This window comes from Anas platyrhynchos, chromosome 28 (assembly GCF_047663525.1).
Source record: "Anas platyrhynchos isolate ZD024472 breed Pekin duck chromosome 28, IASCAAS_PekinDuck_T2T, whole genome shotgun sequence".
In the NCBI taxonomy this organism is placed as follows: domain Eukaryota; kingdom Metazoa; phylum Chordata; class Aves; order Anseriformes; family Anatidae; genus Anas; species Anas platyrhynchos.
In genome coordinates, this window is record NC_092614.1 from 255,634 (window position 1) to 272,535 (window position 16,902).

The window sequence follows — 16,902 nt, forward strand, 5'->3', positions numbered from 1 at the left end:
GTCTCAGATGATGTATATGTGACTGTGTAATGAATCTTAGAGCCAGCAGTGACATCTCCAAAGCATCTTAGAAACTGTTCGGTAGTCCTCTGCTCTGTGAATGAGCCTTTGTTTCACTAAGGAGTACCACAGTCTAGATTCTGCCAAAACAAACTTTATTGCACAAAAAAAAAATCTTATGTACAATAGTATATAAACAAGGTATCTTAGAGTGACTCTTGTGCATATATTTCAACTCAATTAGGTCTAAAAATCTGTTGCTAAAACATCTCTGCCTAGAGCAGTCATTTGAGGATTGTCACTTTGAAATGGAAACATTCAGAAATGGTAGGACAGACAACATTAGAGCTATAAAACTAATACTTCTCTTTTACAGCCACATGCTAGTTATGTGAATAGTGTCCACAATAAGGCATTTTCTTGTTTTGTTGTATCAGTGGATGGTAACGCCACATGCATCACAAACAGATTTCAGAACCAGCTCTGCCTTTAGAAGGCAGCAGAGTCACAGCTCTATCCACAATGCTACTGAATGGTGACAAACAATGTGACATTTACAATGGAATTACAGAGGCGGAAGAGTAGCATACAGCTCATGACTTCCCAGGAGATCCTGCTGCCTCCTGAGACCTTATTTCAAGGTGAACACAGCTTTATTTACTCTCACCTGGTGTATGTGTTGAGTGAGTCCTATGTAAGTTTAGCTTTCCCTTGAGGGAAGACAGGGTTTAAGTCAGACTCATACCAATGACAGACCCTGGGGGTGTTGCTTGCTAAAAGGGAAAGGTTCCCAAGTTGTTAAATGGCACACTTACAGTTCAGAAATGTTTCCACCTTTTAGCTTATCAGAGCTGCTTAAGGAGCAATGTGCAGGCTTCAGACTTCTACACGAGTTGATATAAATCAGAGACTGAAAATAATTAAATAATTCAGTGATGTATGGGACATTGCCTTTTTGTACATTGCATGGCAGGGGTTTTCTGACCTTTCCTTCTATGGTTGTGTTTTCTTAAAAAAACAAAACACAAGGATGACCATTGGACATTCTCCCACCACCACTGGGAGCCTGAAATAGAGCCACACTGGTGGAAGGTGTTTAAGGAGAGGGCCTAGGATAATGTGCAACTTTGTGCTTTCTATCAAAGCTCCTATGAAAAAAAGTAGATTAAGCTATTTATTAATGAAACATTTTACTACTGCAATCAATCATCACCAGGATCTTTTACCTGAAGAAAGTTTGTATTTATTCTCCAACCAACTTGCACTGAATACATCTCTGCTGTAACTGTACTCGCAGCTAGCAGATACTTCTCTGACACACTTGCCCCTGGCAGTAAAAAGCTGCTGTCTAAAACATTCAAAGCACCGAAGTGTTAACTTTACAACACTTGTCTAGCTTGTACTCAGCCAAGTTTGGCAAAGGAATTTCAGTCAGTAACTAGGTGTACACCTCTGAAAAGCTCCACCCAGAAACAGTGGCTTCCTTAGCTAGATTTTGCCCCTTATTCTAGCATTTCAATCTGATGGATCAAGGTAGCAGTGGGGAATGAGAGGTGGTAGTAAAGAAAGGGAGAGGAAAATAAAATATTACATTGACTAGAGAGGTGGAAAGTGAGAATTACTTCAGTTAAGGAACAGCTCCAAACAGAGCAGCCAGAATAAAGTATTTCTAGAATACTAAATTCAAATCAAAACCTTAAAGATTTAGACAAAGTAGATTTATTTTTAGTGCCCCCCCCCATCTCTGAACCAATGTTTTTCTCACTCTCCCTTTCTCAAAACACCAGGATGAACACATCTGCATTCAATTAATGGATTCTTGCAGTTTCCACTTTTCATCCTACCCTTTGTGCCTAAAGTCTCAGTGGACAAAGTCACCCAGGGCTTGTGTAAAGCCTTCAGATAGGAGCCCAGATTCCACCACTGCTCTTTATCTTTGGTCTGTCTAGAACAGCATCTAGAAGAAAGACATTAGGTAGATGGGCTCAACAGAGCAGAGGCTCCATCTCTCCCAACCTGCGGAAAAAGGTTTCATCCAGGCACATAGTGCCTGGGCCCTGTCACACCCCAGACTCATCAGAGCACTCCCACCGCTACAGCTCTGTATTCAGCATGGCCCCAGGGAAGGGCTCACTGTCTAGGAACAGAAAAGCTGTAAAGAGGAGTCGCAGTCTAGATCTCATTCTTTAATCAAATGGAGACAAAAAAATAACCAGTGTAGATATTTTCAAAAAATAACCTGATGCCACATGCTCCGGCTTTCTATCAGAGTAAGTACCTTTTAAGAGTAGCCTGTCACAAGCTTGGCTTTGTCTAGCATGAAGTCTTCTCATTCAGCGTTATCCACCAGAGCAGTAAAAGGAGACAGAAGAAGACATCCTGTAGTTTTCTCCACTCTGGCATTGGTTTGGTTATTGAGTCTGTCAGGGGTACTCTAGCATGAAGACAACATTCCCACAGCTTGGCCTCTCCACTGGTAACGCAGCTCTAGGCTTTGGAGCAACTTTGAGCGTCTGTCTCTGTCTCAGAGGAGCTGCTCTCAGAGTCTATTTCTGTATTTGCCTGCTGATGTTTCTCTTGCACCTTCTGCCGAATTCCTTGCAAACGGACTAATAGGGATTGATAGTCAAAGTGGCCTCGTTTTTCACCAAAAGGATCCTGGAAGGAAGACATAGATAAATATATTAATATAGACCTTTATCATTCTGGCAAGAAGTAAAAGTAAGAAAGCTGTACAGTAACTGGGCAACAAACAAATAGTTAAAGGTTAAATCCTGTCATGTGACCAAGAGGCCTCTAAACAGTGTCATGGTAGAGGTCGAGGACTGCAGGTATTTTCTGTTTGGAGTCTTTTGGGAAACCTTACACACCCAAGCAAACTTCAAAGGCACCTAAAAGGCCAAGCAGATATGAAGTGGATTTCTCCTAGCAGGCTTGAAGAAGCAAACTATTTAATAGAATCATAAAATGGTTTGTATGGGAAGTAACTTTTAAAGATCACCTAGTTCCAACCCCCCTGCCATGGGCAGCAACATCTTTCATTAGACCATCCAACCTGGCCTTGAACACTTCCAAGGATGGAACACCCACAATTGCTCCGGACAATGTGTTACAGTGTCTCACCACCCTCATTGTAAAGAATTTCTTCCTTATGCCTGATTTAAATCTACCCTCTTTTATTTTAAAACCATTACCCCTTGTCCTACCACTACAAGCCCTGGTAAAAAGTCTCTCTACATCTTTCTTCTAACCCCTCAAGTATTAAAAGGTCACAAAGTGGTCTCCCCTGAGACTTTTCAAGGCTAAACAACCCCAACTCAGCCTTTCTTCATGGGAGAAGTGTTCCAGCCCTCTGATCATTTTTGTGGCTCTCCTCTGGATCTGCTCTAACAAGTCTACATTTTTCTTCTGCTGGGGGCCCCAGAGCTGAATGTAGTACTCCAGGTGGGGTCTCATGAGAGCAGAGTAGAGGACAAGAATCACTTCCCTTAACTTGTTGGCCACACTTCTTTTTATGTAGCTCAGGATACAATTGGCCTTCTGGCCTGCAAGCACACATTGCCAGCTCACGTACAATTTTTCATCCACCAACATCCCCGTCCTTCTCCACTGGGCCGCTCAATCCATTTATCACCACCCAGTCTGTACTGATACTAGTGATTGCCTCAACCCTTGCACATGGCCTTGAACTTATGAGATTCATATGGGTCCACCTCTCAAGCCTGTCAAAGTCCCTCTAGATGGTATCCCTCTCCTCCAGCATATGAACCGCACCACTCAGCCTCCCTTATGTTACCTGCAAACTCGCTGAGGGTGCGCTCAGTCACACTGCCATTGATAAAGATATTTAACAGTACCCGTACCAATATGGAGCCCTGAGAGCCACCACGTACCACTGGTCTCCATCCGGACATTGAGCCGCTGACTGTAACTCTTTGTATGCAGCCATCCAGCCAACTCTTTATCCAGTGAATAGACCATCCACCAAATCCATCTCTCCAACTGAGAGACAAGGATGTGTGGGACCATGTCAAAGGCATTACAGAAGTCACAGTACATTACCTCATTAACTCTTCCTTACCCACCAATGCAGTGATTTCACTGTAGGACATCAGATCAGTCAGGCAAAATTCACCCTTTCTGAAACCATACCTACTTCAAAGATCGGGTCTCATGCTCACTTCCAAGAGACAGGAAAACATTACAAATGAAAGCCTCTAAAATCCAGAGGCCAAAGACTTGACCACACTTTATATTAGTGCTACAGACCCTTTCCAAATTAAAGCCTTGCTATTGTCATTTCATCAAGGCACCCAGCTGCTTTAATACTTTTTGCTTTTAACCCTACTCCTGGTTAAAGACACGTTGCCAGAGCTATACAAGGTGGTGGTGGTGGAATTTACCCTGTCCCATCAGACGCAGTTCTTTGGTGCAAGCCAACACGCAGCCTCAGAGTTAACCAGGCAGCACATTTGGCAAGCACTAAACTGATACTGAACATGGAGTGACTTCATTTTAAATATAGGGTAACAAAGACAACAATGGCATCTCTCCAGCATGTTGTGTTCATACTTCCTGTACTACTATTTACAAGCAAGCAGAAAACAGACCAAGGCAGTCACTATCTCTGGGAACTGAGCACAACACAGTACCAGGTCACAGTGTTCTTCATAAACCCATGGAAAAAGCAACTGAGCCCTGTATCCTTGAAGAATAAAGAAGAGTTGGCCACACCTTACAATCCTCTACCCTCAACAAACTGCAGCCTCTCTGTTCAGCACTCTGTAGGTACGTCTGTCGCAGATCATGATTATGCGAATTTCTCACTTCAAACATGAACTCTCCTGTTTTAGGAGTGCTTTCATTTTATGAATTAAACAGTCAATGATGGTACACAGGAAAGAAGGATCTTTAGAGACACTAGATCGTTAAACCAATCACCTCCATCTTTTCTTAACAGTGTAATTTCTCAATGAGTCAAATAAGAGGTGCCTGATGAAGGAGGAAGACATGTTCATATGCAAATGGCTTGGCAACCTATTCTTTAAACTGTACTTCCCGACAGAAATAAGCTCCTTTGTTCAACCTGTCTATATGTGTCTGCCATATTGTCACTGTTCCCCCCACTCCTTCCTCCTCCAGGAACTTTTAGTCTCAGCCAGCCAGCCACTTTCAACCTCATCTGAGAGAACAAGGAGTGCCAGAGAAAAGTTCCTCTCTACTGTATGAGCAATGACACCTCAGAAAAAGAAATCCCACTGGTGTCTCAACAGGAAGACGCTGCAATAGAGTTCAGTTTGTCACCAGGACTGGATAACCTACATGTGCCTCCCCTGCTTAACCCCAAATCCACATGAAAACAAACTGTACTGATTCCACTGCCCAAAGCACCACCTGCTTGCCTTGAGAGTGACCCAGGTTCAGCACTGAAAGAACTCTAACAGCCTTGAAAACACCGTGTGCCTATGCTGGACTTGGGAGAGGTAGCTTTTTATTCACAGGAACGTACAGTTGATAGAAAAAGGTCCAAATCCACCCCACATACATTTAGTTGTTGCACATCACCTATTGCAATTGTCTGTCACTAACTACAAGTGACTTCAGGTATTTTGAATCAAAATTCTGAATCAACAAGAAAGTTGTCTGCCACCCACCTGCATTGTCTGACCTTGGAGATAAAGTCTCTCTTTGCACACCCCTTCATAGAAGTCGTAGTATTCCATGAAGGATTTCTCCATTACACCCCTGAACACAATCAGAGCAAACAGTCAGAGAATGACAGTGTTACAATGGTCACACCATTCAGGGCTGCACCACCCCACTGAGCAGCAGTCCATGTAATCAGCACAGCTCAACCCACACAGGGCATCCCAGACAACTGGCTGGATACAGCGAGGCAGGACACAGAACAAAACAAAGTACAGCACTGCTACTGTAGCCGAACAGATTCTGCATGTGATTTCACAACAGCTTTGCTTTTCTCTCCCTCAGATTTTTATTTTTTTTCTCTAAAAGAAGGCACATTTATCCTCAAAAAAGTCAGAGGATGCAGCCAGTGTGCACAGTATCACAGCCTTTGTCAATGTACAGCTCCTGGGCACCACACAGATGCAGCCACCCATTTCAAAAGAAACAAAACCACTCTTCACTGCACCAGGATGAGTTAAAGACTTGCTCTTTCCTGTAGCAGTTCTCAGGAAGGGCAACCAGAGAACTTTAACCTGCTTCCCCACACCCACTTTCTTATGTTCCCTCCCTGCCTCCTTTCCATACCGTAGTGGCTCAGGACAGGGACACTTTCCTTCCAGCATGTCACACACTGCTACTCGGATGGTCTCATGCCGAATACACTCATTATAGTTCTTGCTGTCCCCGGGGTGCCTCTCCTGGAAACAGAATTTGGGCCAGTAAGTCCATGTGACTGGAATCATTCTTTGTCTCTCTCTCATGGGCCCGATGAATTCCACTAACGCAAGAACCCACTACAGCATTGTCTGTTTTGTGTACACTGAGCTAACTTACACTGCAAATGAAAAGCTGGCAAGATTTCCCAAGTCTAAAGAGCCTTGGATTCACACAGCTGTGGAGACAGACAGCTGATAAAGTCAGCACAGCAACCTGCCTCTCTTGGATGCTGGAGACACAAAAACCTGAGCAGTTTGTTTCCCGCATGACGTTATATCTCAAGGAAGCCATATTAGGAGTCACATAGCAGAGAAATGAAAAACCATCCCATCTCCTCAGCAACTTCATGAATGCCTCTTGTTCTTCTGTTACTTAACACATACAAGAGCTAAGCAGCCTCCAGTACAGAGCTGGGTTGCAACTCCTCCTCAAGATCTGACTAGAGGCAAAGCAAGCTGTAAAGGAGCCACATGACATAGCCCGGTTTTCTCCCCCATTTCCAGAGCAGAATTTGCCACTAGGAGCAAGGTTTAGAGTGAACAGACAAATAGCTGCAGAACCAGAGATGATCCACCTTCAGGTCTTACCTGCTCAAAGCCGGGTTCATTGTGATAGGGGTTCTCAGTCATCAGAGACTGGATGGAGATGAGGACCGAAGAGATACTCTGTGCTGGGCTCCATGCGGGCCCGGTCCAAGTGCTGAGGCATCAAAACAGAAGAGCATCAATTAACAACACAGGACCAGCCAAGTGACCACCATCCCTCCAACTACCAAAGATCAAAAAGCTTGTGAAACTATCTCCGTAGCTTACAGAAATATGACAGAAAAAGCAACAGCTGCTACAGATATACAAAGCACTGGACACTAAGAAAGTTTTCAGGTTGAAGGCAGTTTATTCTCTCAGCCAGATGAGTATGCTAGCTTCAGCCATGCAGCAGGCTGGTGAACTTTGCTGCCAACATACACAGGGCACCACACATGAGCTGAGCAAAAGTAACATTTCCAAACACTTTACAGGGCACCTTAAAACTATGGATATCATCTCACACAGCACCCTGAAGCAACACATCCTACCAGCACTACAATAAATCAAAGCCTGCAACTCTTAAGAACTGAAATCTAACTCTGAAGACTTGAACAAGACCATCACTATTGCAGTTTGTAATGCAGACATTCAGCACAAAGTCTGCCACCAAAAACACTAATCGATGCTCTCCTGTAAGAACGAGGTACCCGTTTAATACATACAAGGTAGCAAAAAACTCTGAATAGACAAACATGATCAGGAAAAGCCATTCTGCTACTTGCCCTTAATATCCTAGTTCCAGATACAGACTTGTCTCCCAGTGAGCTGAACAAGGATGTACTGACCCATATATCCTCTTCCTAAATCCCTTCACTCACAGCTTCCCATTTCTGCCAAGGCTGAGACTCTTTATTCACTCTTCAAGACAGGGCTACACTGCATGAGCAACAATGCAGCTTGCATGGAAGTTGCTGGGCCTTCAGACCCCCGAGGTATGGATGTGCCCAACACACCTTAGTGCTTCACAGGCATTGGCATCCAGCTTACTGGATCACAAACCTCACAGAGTGAGACGTTTCCCAGCACACTGTCTCTCCCACCCAGCCATGGACCATTAACTATCAGCTGACAAGTAGCAGCTACTTGGACCAGCTTTCGTTTAAGGGGCACATGCAGAGAACTCCAGAAACAATCCCAGCAAAGGCAACGTTATAAACTGCATCAACGCTCAGATTTTGTTTGATAAAATTCCTACAGCAATTCAAGCTACCTTCGCCACCTGGCTGCCTGTATCTGTCTGCAGCCAAGGGAAAGTGACACTGACACCCCAGCTGCACCAGTCCAGAGTCTCAGCAAAAATCTTTCTTTATTGGCAGATTAAACTGTCACAGCTGGCATTAGGAATATCACACTATGGCCACAGTTCCTCTGGTGGAACCCTAAGAGCCACTGGATCAAACAGAACTTTCATGTGTTTAAAAATCAAGTAGGTGAGTAACAAGCATCTGCAGCAGTGGAGCCTGCTTGAACAGGCAGCATGGGAGCAGTGCTTGCAAGTCATTACACCCACCGCTCTGCCCCACGTACATGTAGGTGGAAGCCCAGAGCAGTCGAATGGCTCTCAAGGAAGTTCTTAGTGGCTTTTAATCTTATTTATTTATTTTTAAAGCCACATGGAGAAAGGAAATTAAAACCGCAAAAACCTACATACAGACAGCATTAAGGATCGGGTTGCAAAGTGCAAGAGCAGAAGAAACACAGTGCTCAGGCCAAGACTTTGCAAGGGGAAGAAGAAAAATAGCAGTGTCCGCTGAGCTCCGTGCTTCCCTTGCTCCATTCTCAGGCTCTTTTAAAGACAAATTAGATTCTTATTTCAGACGACCTTGTGCTGCTTTATGACTCTGGTCTAGCACATAATTTTACAGAAGCATAAACGTGCATCGAACATGTCTGACATGTTCGCAAGATCAGGGCACAGTGCATTGAGAAAGACGCATGAGGCAGAACACTACCTGCAGCTACCTCCTGGTTTCCCACCAAAACAGCCAAAGTCTCTTCTTACCCTAGAATACTCAGGCAGACTTTCCCATTGCGGTAGAAGTTGGGGTTAAACCTCACTGTGTTATTTCCTGTTGTCATCAGTTTGACCCTTGGTGGGTGGATAGGATAATCTGGAGGACAGCGAAACAGGAACAAGAAGAAACCCCCTTCATAAGGCGTGTCAAATGGGCCTGTGATCAATGCATGAATCTGGAAAACAAAAGCCCATCTTGCGCACCACTTCAAAACTGTGCAGCACCCTCAAATCCTCAACAAAGCCCACAGAAGGCAAGAAACCTCCACCCAGGGAGCAGTATGGATGCAGCATCTTCCACAAGCAGACACCATACACGGGCCATACTTAACCCTCCCTCCTTCCCTCATTAGAGGGAGCCACTGCTGTGCACTTCTCTCCCCTCTGCCACACTCAATGTGCTTCCAACGTGAAGTTTGGCCAGAGTCCACAACAGCTGCCTCCCCTCCCATACATCTCTATACAGCCCAAATGGAGCAGATCATAGTTCAGCTGGTAAGCTCTGCTTAAAAAAAAAAAAAAAAAAAAAAAAAAAAGATTTCACATATGAAAAAAAATATATAGCTAGTTTTAGAAAGAAAATGTCAGAATTTCTGCCAATACTGGAACAATCCTCAATTTTATGGTCTTGTGCTGATTTGGTCGTATTGAACCAGTCAAATTCTTTGCCAGGATCTGAAGTTAAGACCCTATCCTCCCCATGCTAATTACCCTCAAAAATCTCAATAGTATACCAGGAAATCTTCTCCCACTGGGCTCTTACGGAAACTTTCTCCTTTTCCATCCTCCCAAAGTGATCCAATCAATCTTCCTTAAATGATCCTCTTACTTAGCCTAGGATTTTAGTTAAAAGCCCTAAGGCTGGTGTTCTACAAACCTGCATTTCAATTGAAGGGCATTTTGGCACCTGCGGCTTCCAAGCCAAGGGAAGCCAGAACTGAGCCAAACGCCCCAGGCAGCAGTTGTCTGTGCAAAGCCCCTTCCTCTGTGCTAGCTCCAACAGGCCATGAGCCCTGAGCCTGGAGGTGCTTCTACTGGGCGTGCCAAGTTTGTCAGGGGGGTGGGAGAAGTGCACAACAGAGAAACCAAAAGCAACCCCACACACACGCATGCACACACAACTTTCTCAGAAACCAGCACAGCCAGATGAGGTGACACTGGCTGGAAAAAGGGCAGCACCAGACAAGGAATGCACTGGATCACAAACACTGAGCATCCTCACCCTCCCAGATCACTGCACTCCCTCAGACATAATTGGAAATTCCCAGTTTTGGAAACCCCCTAGAGCCAGGAAGCCAGGAGGGGAAGAACTGGGGCAGGAGAGGCCATAGACATGCTGGCCCCTAGGGACAGGTGCACTAGAGACACTGTGGTGGAAGTGGCTGTGCAGATCGGACTTGCACAAGATCCTGGTACCGGTGAGAACCAGGCAGGCAGCTCCACAGCAGGACAGGATCTGGGCCCAGAGACAAATCCCACTACCAGTTCACAACAGTTAAACACCTCCACCTTGCACAGGTGGGTTACAGATACTCCAGCACTGTCTACAACTGGTAGGTGCTTCTCATTTCCAACTCCTCGAGAAATCCCCCATGGCCGACAGCTTTCCACAGAGCAAATCTCTTCTTTGAGCTGCTCTATTGACTGTTTTCAAACATCAGTAGAATAAAACAGTCTGGGACAGCACTCCACTAGAGTTCATTCAGCCACAAAACAGTGCTGGCTTTATCTGTGGAAACTCCTCAGATTGCTGTGATGTTCTCTCTCCACAAAGCCAGTTTCCTTGATAGCATCCTCCCATTTAAAATGCAGCCCATCTCAGTATCACCAAGAAAACCAGAGGTGCATTGTGCTCTTACAAGATTCCCCCTGACTTCTCTCGAAATGTTATGGAAATACTCAGGAGAATCTTTAGAGCAGCTGTCAACAGCAACATGCAGAAGAGCATGAAGCTGAAGCAGTACCCAATCTTCTCTTACCTTGGTCATGTCATGGGGATCAGGCACAACAAACATTCCTGGGGGTGGTTCCTTGTAAATGGACATGATATCCCTGAACAAAGGAAACAGAAATTAGTCAGGATCTCCCTTGACGTTCATCAGCCCTTGATGCATGGAATGTTCTAGATGACAAATCTGTGTACAGATGCAAAGGCACAGATTTTAAAGATGGAAACCTGTAACTCAGAGTAAAAGATGTTCTTTTTCTTTAGTCTGTTTTCTGGCTGAGCTCTCTTAACTTATCCTAAACAATAGTTGAGGCTGTTCAAGAGTACACGGAGCATTCACTTGGTCGATAAGCAAGACATCAGCCCAAGCGCACCCTGACTACCTGCTGCCTCGTGTTTTACCACAGATCAACTCCAGCATATAAAACTCCAACCATAAACTTCTCCTAAGGTAAGCACATAAAACTTCTCTCAGGTGAATTTTGTTGCTTAACAGTCAACTTTCCCCCCCCATGTTTTCCCTCTCCCCACTCAGACTATCTACAGGATCCCTTTTGTATACCCAGTCACTTGTTTTCCCCAAACATACAGTGACTCAACTGTCTTTGAGAATATAACTGCTCTGTCAGATTTGGTTTTAATTGAACAGTAGGTTCAAGCATTATGAGGATGTGTATTTACATGCAACTTCATCACAATGCCCTTGTTTCCTGGACTAACTGAAAAATAACAAATCCCATACAGGTCTGTGTAGTTCACAGATAGACTGATTGATACCCACCACCTTTTACTGCCAAAAGGTTCCCCCCATAATCAGGGCTGCACAGAGCTCCAGGACAAGCTATCACTAGACCTTCCCGTTCAGGAAGCAACCACAGCTCAGAGAGGTTTAGGGCAAGAACAAAAACAAGCGGGAGAGCAACAGGAGAGTTTTGCCTTCCCACCTAACAATATGAAGTTAGCGTTTTTGGCATTTGGTTTGGAAACTGACAAAACACCTGGTGCCATCTTTGGAAGACATTATACAAGCTCTAGAACAGGCAACAGGACAAGGATGGGCAAGAGCCCAGCAGGCAGCAATACTTGCTCTGAAGGAAGAGGAAGAGCTTGTTGAAACATTGCCAGTATTTCTAACAATAAAAGACCACGTTGCTCATAACATCAAAGGCTATCAACACACCAGATTTAACTAGATGGTTATTTACATAGTGGGAGCAGACAACTAGGTGGGCACCACCAGGAAAGAGGCTCACTACTGGCAAGTTTAGGATAAACGCCTTGCAAACCTCCACCAGGCTGCTGGTGGGGGCCGGGTGAGAAGCCCGCTCCCCTCCCCGTTTAACAGCGTCTGGAAGCAGCAGGCGGCGAGCCCGGGGACAGGATCTGGGCAGCGCTCAGCGGCCACGGGCACCTGCGAGAGCAGCCCAAGGAAGCTGCCCGGGGTGGCGGCGCGGAGCTCTGCGGCTCCTGGGCGGCTGCGGCACGGGAGCCGCCCTCACCCGAACGCCTGGGCGAGACCAGGCCCGGGGCCCGCGCTCAGGAAAGCCCCGGGGCGCGGCGGTGCCTAGGGGCCGCCCCGCGCCCCGGGAGGACGAGCCCCGGGCCTCGTCCCCGGGCCCAGCGGGGAGGGGGCGGCGAGGCCCGGGGCACGGTGACCGGCGCCCCGGGGCAGCGGCCGCGAGCCCGACGGTTCCGCCGCGTTCCGGGGCTCGGCCCCCGGGCGGCGGGGGCGGCTCTCACCGTTTGATCCGCAGGAGGCAGGCCGGGCTGGGCCGCTCGCTGTCCCAGTCGCCGCTGACCGTGGGGTCCCAGAAGGCGGAGTGCGTGAGGAGCGCGGCGCCCGCGGCTGCGGCCGCGGCGGCGATGGGGGCTCCGCCGCTCCCCGGGGCGACGCCGGCGCTGGCCGGAGCGGCGCCGAAGCCCGCGGCCGCCCACAGCTCGGCGGGGATGAAGACGCCGGGGCTCCCCGCGCTGCCGCCGGGGCCGGCCGAGGCACCGCCGCCGCCGCCCGCCGCCAGCACCGCAGCCGGGGCCGGGGCCGCCTCCTCGGCGGCCGGACTCTCCGCCATTCCGCGCCCGGCCTCGGGGAACGCCGCTTCCGGGCCTCGGCACCACCGAGTCGTCCGGCCGGAGGGGCCGCCCCCTCGCGCCTCCGCCGCTCGCCGGCCAGAGCGCCGCCTCCCCCGGGCCCCCTCCCGCTACCGGCGCGAGCTCCCCCGAGCGACCGCGGAGCCTCCCCCCGGCGCCAGAGCCGCCCTTCCGCGGAGACGCCTCCTCCCCCCCTCCCCCTCGCAGGGCACAGCGCCCCCTAGCGGGCGGCGGCGCCGGCCTCCCCGCACCGCCCCCGGCGGCCGCGAGCTCCCAAGGGCGGCGGCCTCGCGTCCCGCCCGCCTCAGGCCGCGGGGCCAGGCCGAGCCCCCGGCAGGGCGGACGCCCGGCACGGCCCCGGGCCGCTCCCGCACTCCCCCGGGACGGGGCCGCCCTGCTCGTGGATCACCCCCTGTGCCAGGAGGGGTTTCTGCTGCTGCAGCCCGGGATGCTGCTTGGCAGCGTTAAGACAAAAGCTGAGCCTCAGAGTAGACAAAAGGGCAGAGAGGACAGGCTGCTCCGCTGCACAATTACGCGTTTGTCCCTAGCAGCCAGACCATCTGACTGCATAGAATCTCTCCCCTTCTTCAGCCGGTGAGTCTCCTCTGGGCTCTTTTTGGTTTCAGAGCCACTCTTCTCCAAATAGTCTCAAGGACGGTTTTTGTCTGTTTGTTCTTAAGCACAAGTCAAAATCCTTCTCTCACCCCCTTACCCTCGCAGGGCATAAGCAGCTCCTGCAAAGGAGGACAGTTACTGCACCCCGCTCCCATCCCCAAGGAGGTCACAACCATGCTTCAGAGGCTTTAGTATACACAGCAGCTGCATTAATTCAATTACCTAAAGCAGATAACCAGACAAGCTTCCCAAATAGTCACCTTCCTACCTTCCTTAAAGGCACAGCTGACTTACCGCAAGGTCCAAGATTCAGGTTAGATTTTAAAACTTCTCCTGCCTAGTGTACTCCAATCTCAACAACAACTGAGGCATAAAACTGTTGGGGAAGACCACAGCTGTGGTCCTTTGCTTAAACCGATGCTTTGAAGAAGCCTATGAATAGTGTGACCTTGAAACCAGCTCTTCTTTGTGAAAGAAAATTCAGATGATATGGTAAATCCTTGTGTATTTACTGTTTATTTAATTTTCCAAATGCCCTTAATACACTACAATTCTAAGTACACTCATCTGTACCCATCACCTTTTCAATATTTCCTTCACAAAATAAAGTGGATATAGCATTTTCATTAATAGCGTGTGGAGAAAACAATGCTTTATCAGTTCATATAAGTATTTGCTTTACTAGGGCAAAACTTCTTGGGATTTCTGAAAATCTGATGCATTGTTTGAGCTGTTCAAGGACATTCTCTCTTATCTGGCTGCCTTTGTATTTATTATCATCCTTTCTTCTCACCACCATTTCACTCTCCCTGCTGCTTTGTCTGTGGGTACCCCTATACTTAGGATATGACATTGTTCAACTTATACGAAAATGACCCCCAGGAGCTTCTGCACTGATGGACCAGAGCATGAGAAAAAAATAAAGCCACCAGTTTATTTAGAGAAATCTTTTCTTTAATTATCAGCCTCGAACACTCTGATGGAAGCAGACTCGAACTGCAGAGGACAAAGTGATGAAAGCCACAGCCAGGGCCAGAAGTTGTCACATAGCAAAGAGGATAAGGAATGCCACCATCAAACAGAAAAGACCCATGGCCTCAGACAGGGCAAAACCCAGGATGGCGTAGGAGAAAAGCTGTTGCTTGAGAGATGGATTCCTGCATGGGACACAAGGGGGAAAAAAAAAAAAAGTGAAGAAAAATAGATCCACGCTGAGTGGAAAACAAAACAAACAGACCTCATATCACCAAAAGCCAGGATTATGCCATACAGTCAAAAAATTTTGGAGCACAAACCAGATTTATGGCAGGCAGCCAATGGCTGGAATGAGAAAGGACCGCTTCACTTAAACACAGTATCTGCTTATACACACTACACATGTGGAGTTGAACATATATTCTAGGAAAAGCTCTATCCATCTAACAAGTTTAGTGATATAAGAAAGGAATAAATTCAAGCCAGCCTAGCACCTTACTTACCTGGCATAGCCAATGATCAAGCTGCCAAACACTGTCCCAATACCTGCTCCTGAACCAGCCACCCCAACTGTGGCAGCACCTGCCCCAATGAACTTAGCAGCAGTGTCAATATCCCTGGAGACAACACTAGTTTGGAACTCACGGCGGGACAGCTGTGGATAGGAAACACCGGCTGGCTGCAGGATACAGAAGATACATATTAATAATGACACTTAATCATAAATAAAAAACTTCCTTTGATAAAATTCTTAATCACTATTTATCAGCTACTCAAGAGAGTAGGAAACAGCCAAACTTGCTAAGCCAGCTTCTAGCCCAGATCAGTGGTAAGTCTTCTTACTAGCTATCCTCTTGATATACAAACTTATTCTTCCACCTCAGGAGAAACCATCAAGTACCCCAGACCGCAAGCACAGAGATAAAGGAGTCAACGTACCACATAAGAGTCTTACCTGTACAGTCTGAACCTCAGGCCTGCTGAAAACAGACACTGGAACAGGCCTGGCCAGAGCCCTGGAACAGCACCGGAACTGAAGCAGAACACAGATAATTAACGCTTATAGCTGGACACGTCCACGCTAATTCTCAAAACAGATATTTTATGAAGAACAATCTTGTTTTGCTTTATTTTTTTTTAAATACATCTCAAGAATGAAACAAGACTGATAACAATCATGTTAAGGATTGTATGTGCTGTATGCGTTAACGACTGTATGACTGTATGTACTAATTTAGAGCATTTCTAGCTTAGCCAGTTGGATGAAATCCACGAGCAATACTGCCGCAGACCATGCACTGCAGTACAGCGAGCATCACTGCTGCTACTGCACGGTGCAGTCGTTGCGACTCCACTTGTTTTATTCTTAGTTGGCGCTTTGAGACAAAAAGCTGACCGAGTATCTCTGCGATAATCAGTTCTCTTGTAATTCAAGCAAACCTCAGGCCTGCAGGCTGACGCGTGTCTCCTAAAGCCGCAGGTAACGCTCTGGTCACCAGAGGTCACCTTGTTTCCCCTCCTCGTTCATCGCACAGCGGAACAAGTCCAGGCGACGCCGCCCCAGCTCAGGCTGCCCAAAGCAGCGTCCTGAGCCCGGCACCACGGGGAACGCCTCCGCGGCTGCACATCCCCGCTAAGCGCCGTTATCCCGCTCCGAGCGAACGCCACGTACCAGAGCCGGAGAGCCGAGGAGCGCCACGGGGGTCTGCATGGTGGTTTCCCTACGGGACAAAACAGCGCCGCGAGTGAACCCGGGAGCAGAACGCGGCCCCGCCGCCCGTCCCGCAGCCCCCGGCCCCCGGCCCCGGCCCCACCTGCGCGGCTCCCGCTGGCGGCGGCTGTGAGAGGAGCGCGCGCCCCCGCCCCGCTCACCTTGCGGTGTCCCAGCGCGTCCTCCACGCCCATTGGCTGTCGCCGCGCGCCGCGCGCGGCATTCTGGGACTCTACTTGTGATCCCCATTGGTTGCGGCCGAGCAAGTCCCCTCCCACCAGCATCCGGGATAGCGGGACAGGGCGGGAGAGCGGTGTGGCTACGCGGGTCTCCATTGGTCAGCTGTTCTCGCTGCGCGCTTTCTGATTGGCTGGCGGCATGGAGGACTCTCTCCCAGAAGCTCATAAGGCGCGGGGCCGCTGCTTCAACCGCAGAGCGGACGCGGCGGGAGTGAGGGCGGGCGCGGTGTGGCTGCAGCTGCTCCGGACAGTGCCCGCGCCGCGTTCGGCACCCCCTGGCACCCCCTGCAGCTGTCCCGGGGACGCCCCGCCGTGGGGCG

At 48.4% G+C, this 16,902-nt stretch overlaps 2 protein-coding genes across 4 annotated transcripts; both read right to left on the bottom strand.

The window, feature by feature from the left end:
• Window positions 1–138: 138 nt before the first annotated feature.
• Window positions 139–13,232, bottom strand: UBE2Z (ubiquitin conjugating enzyme E2 Z). 2 transcript variants are annotated; one of them, XM_027445540.3, is made up of 7 exons: window positions 12,695–13,226; window positions 10,986–11,058; window positions 8,995–9,182; window positions 6,993–7,104; window positions 6,274–6,386; window positions 5,655–5,745; window positions 139–2,658 (listed from the first exon to the last, which is right to left on the bottom strand). In XM_027445540.3, the coding sequence occupies exons 1-7, from the start codon at window positions 13,021–13,023 to the stop codon at window positions 2,488–2,490; spliced, it is 1,077 nt and encodes a 358-aa protein (XP_027301341.1). In that variant the 5' UTR covers window positions 13,024–13,226; the 3' UTR covers window positions 139–2,487. The 2 variants fall into 2 exon arrangements, with proteins under 2 accessions (XP_027301341.1, XP_027301342.1); XM_027445541.3 differs by lacking the exons at window positions 5,655–5,745; window positions 6,274–6,386 and having other exon boundaries at window positions 12,695–13,232.
• A 1,345-nt stretch (window positions 13,233–14,577) lies between these two features.
• Window positions 14,578–16,884, bottom strand: ATP5MC1 (ATP synthase membrane subunit c locus 1). Of its 2 annotated transcripts, none has more exons than XM_027445599.3 (5): window positions 16,447–16,884; window positions 16,305–16,353; window positions 15,588–15,665; window positions 15,136–15,311; window positions 14,578–14,814 (listed from the first exon to the last, which is right to left on the bottom strand). In XM_027445599.3, the coding sequence occupies exons 1-5, from the start codon at window positions 16,746–16,748 to the stop codon at window positions 14,700–14,702; spliced, it is 720 nt and encodes a 239-aa protein (XP_027301400.1). In that variant the 5' UTR covers window positions 16,749–16,884; the 3' UTR covers window positions 14,578–14,699. The 2 variants fall into 2 exon arrangements, with proteins under 2 accessions (XP_027301400.1, XP_027301401.1); XM_027445600.3 differs by having other exon boundaries at window positions 16,505–16,873.
• Between the last annotated feature and the right edge of the window lie 18 nt (window positions 16,885–16,902).

What these genes read in the sequence shown, in the direction of transcription:
- UBE2Z (XM_027445540.3), bottom strand. Translation starts at nt 13,023, where the DNA reads ATGGCGGAGAGTCCGGCCGCCGAGGAGGCGGCCCCGGCCCCGGCTGCG. An exon ending in CCCTGTCCTGAGCCACTACG is followed by an intron (nt 5,746 to 6,273) that starts GTATGGAAAGGA and finishes GATTGTGTTCAG; the next exon opens with GGGTGTAATGGAGAAATCCT. An exon ending in TCCAAGGTCAGACAATGCAG is followed by an intron (nt 2,659 to 5,654) that starts GTGGGTGGCAGA and finishes TCTTCCTTCCAG; the next exon opens with GATCCTTTTGGTGAAAAACG.
- ATP5MC1 (XM_027445599.3), bottom strand. Translation starts at nt 16,748, where the DNA reads ATGAGCTTCTGGGAGAGAGTCCTCCATGCCGCCAGCCAATCAGAAAGC. An exon ending in CGCCAGCGGGAGCCGCGCAG is followed by an intron (nt 16,354 to 16,446) that starts GTGGGGCCGGGG and finishes TTTGTCCCGTAG; the next exon opens with GGAAACCACCATGCAGACCC. An exon ending in TTGATCATTGGCTATGCCAG is followed by an intron (nt 14,815 to 15,135) that starts GTAAGTAAGGTG and finishes TGTCCCATGCAG; the next exon opens with GAATCCATCTCTCAAGCAAC.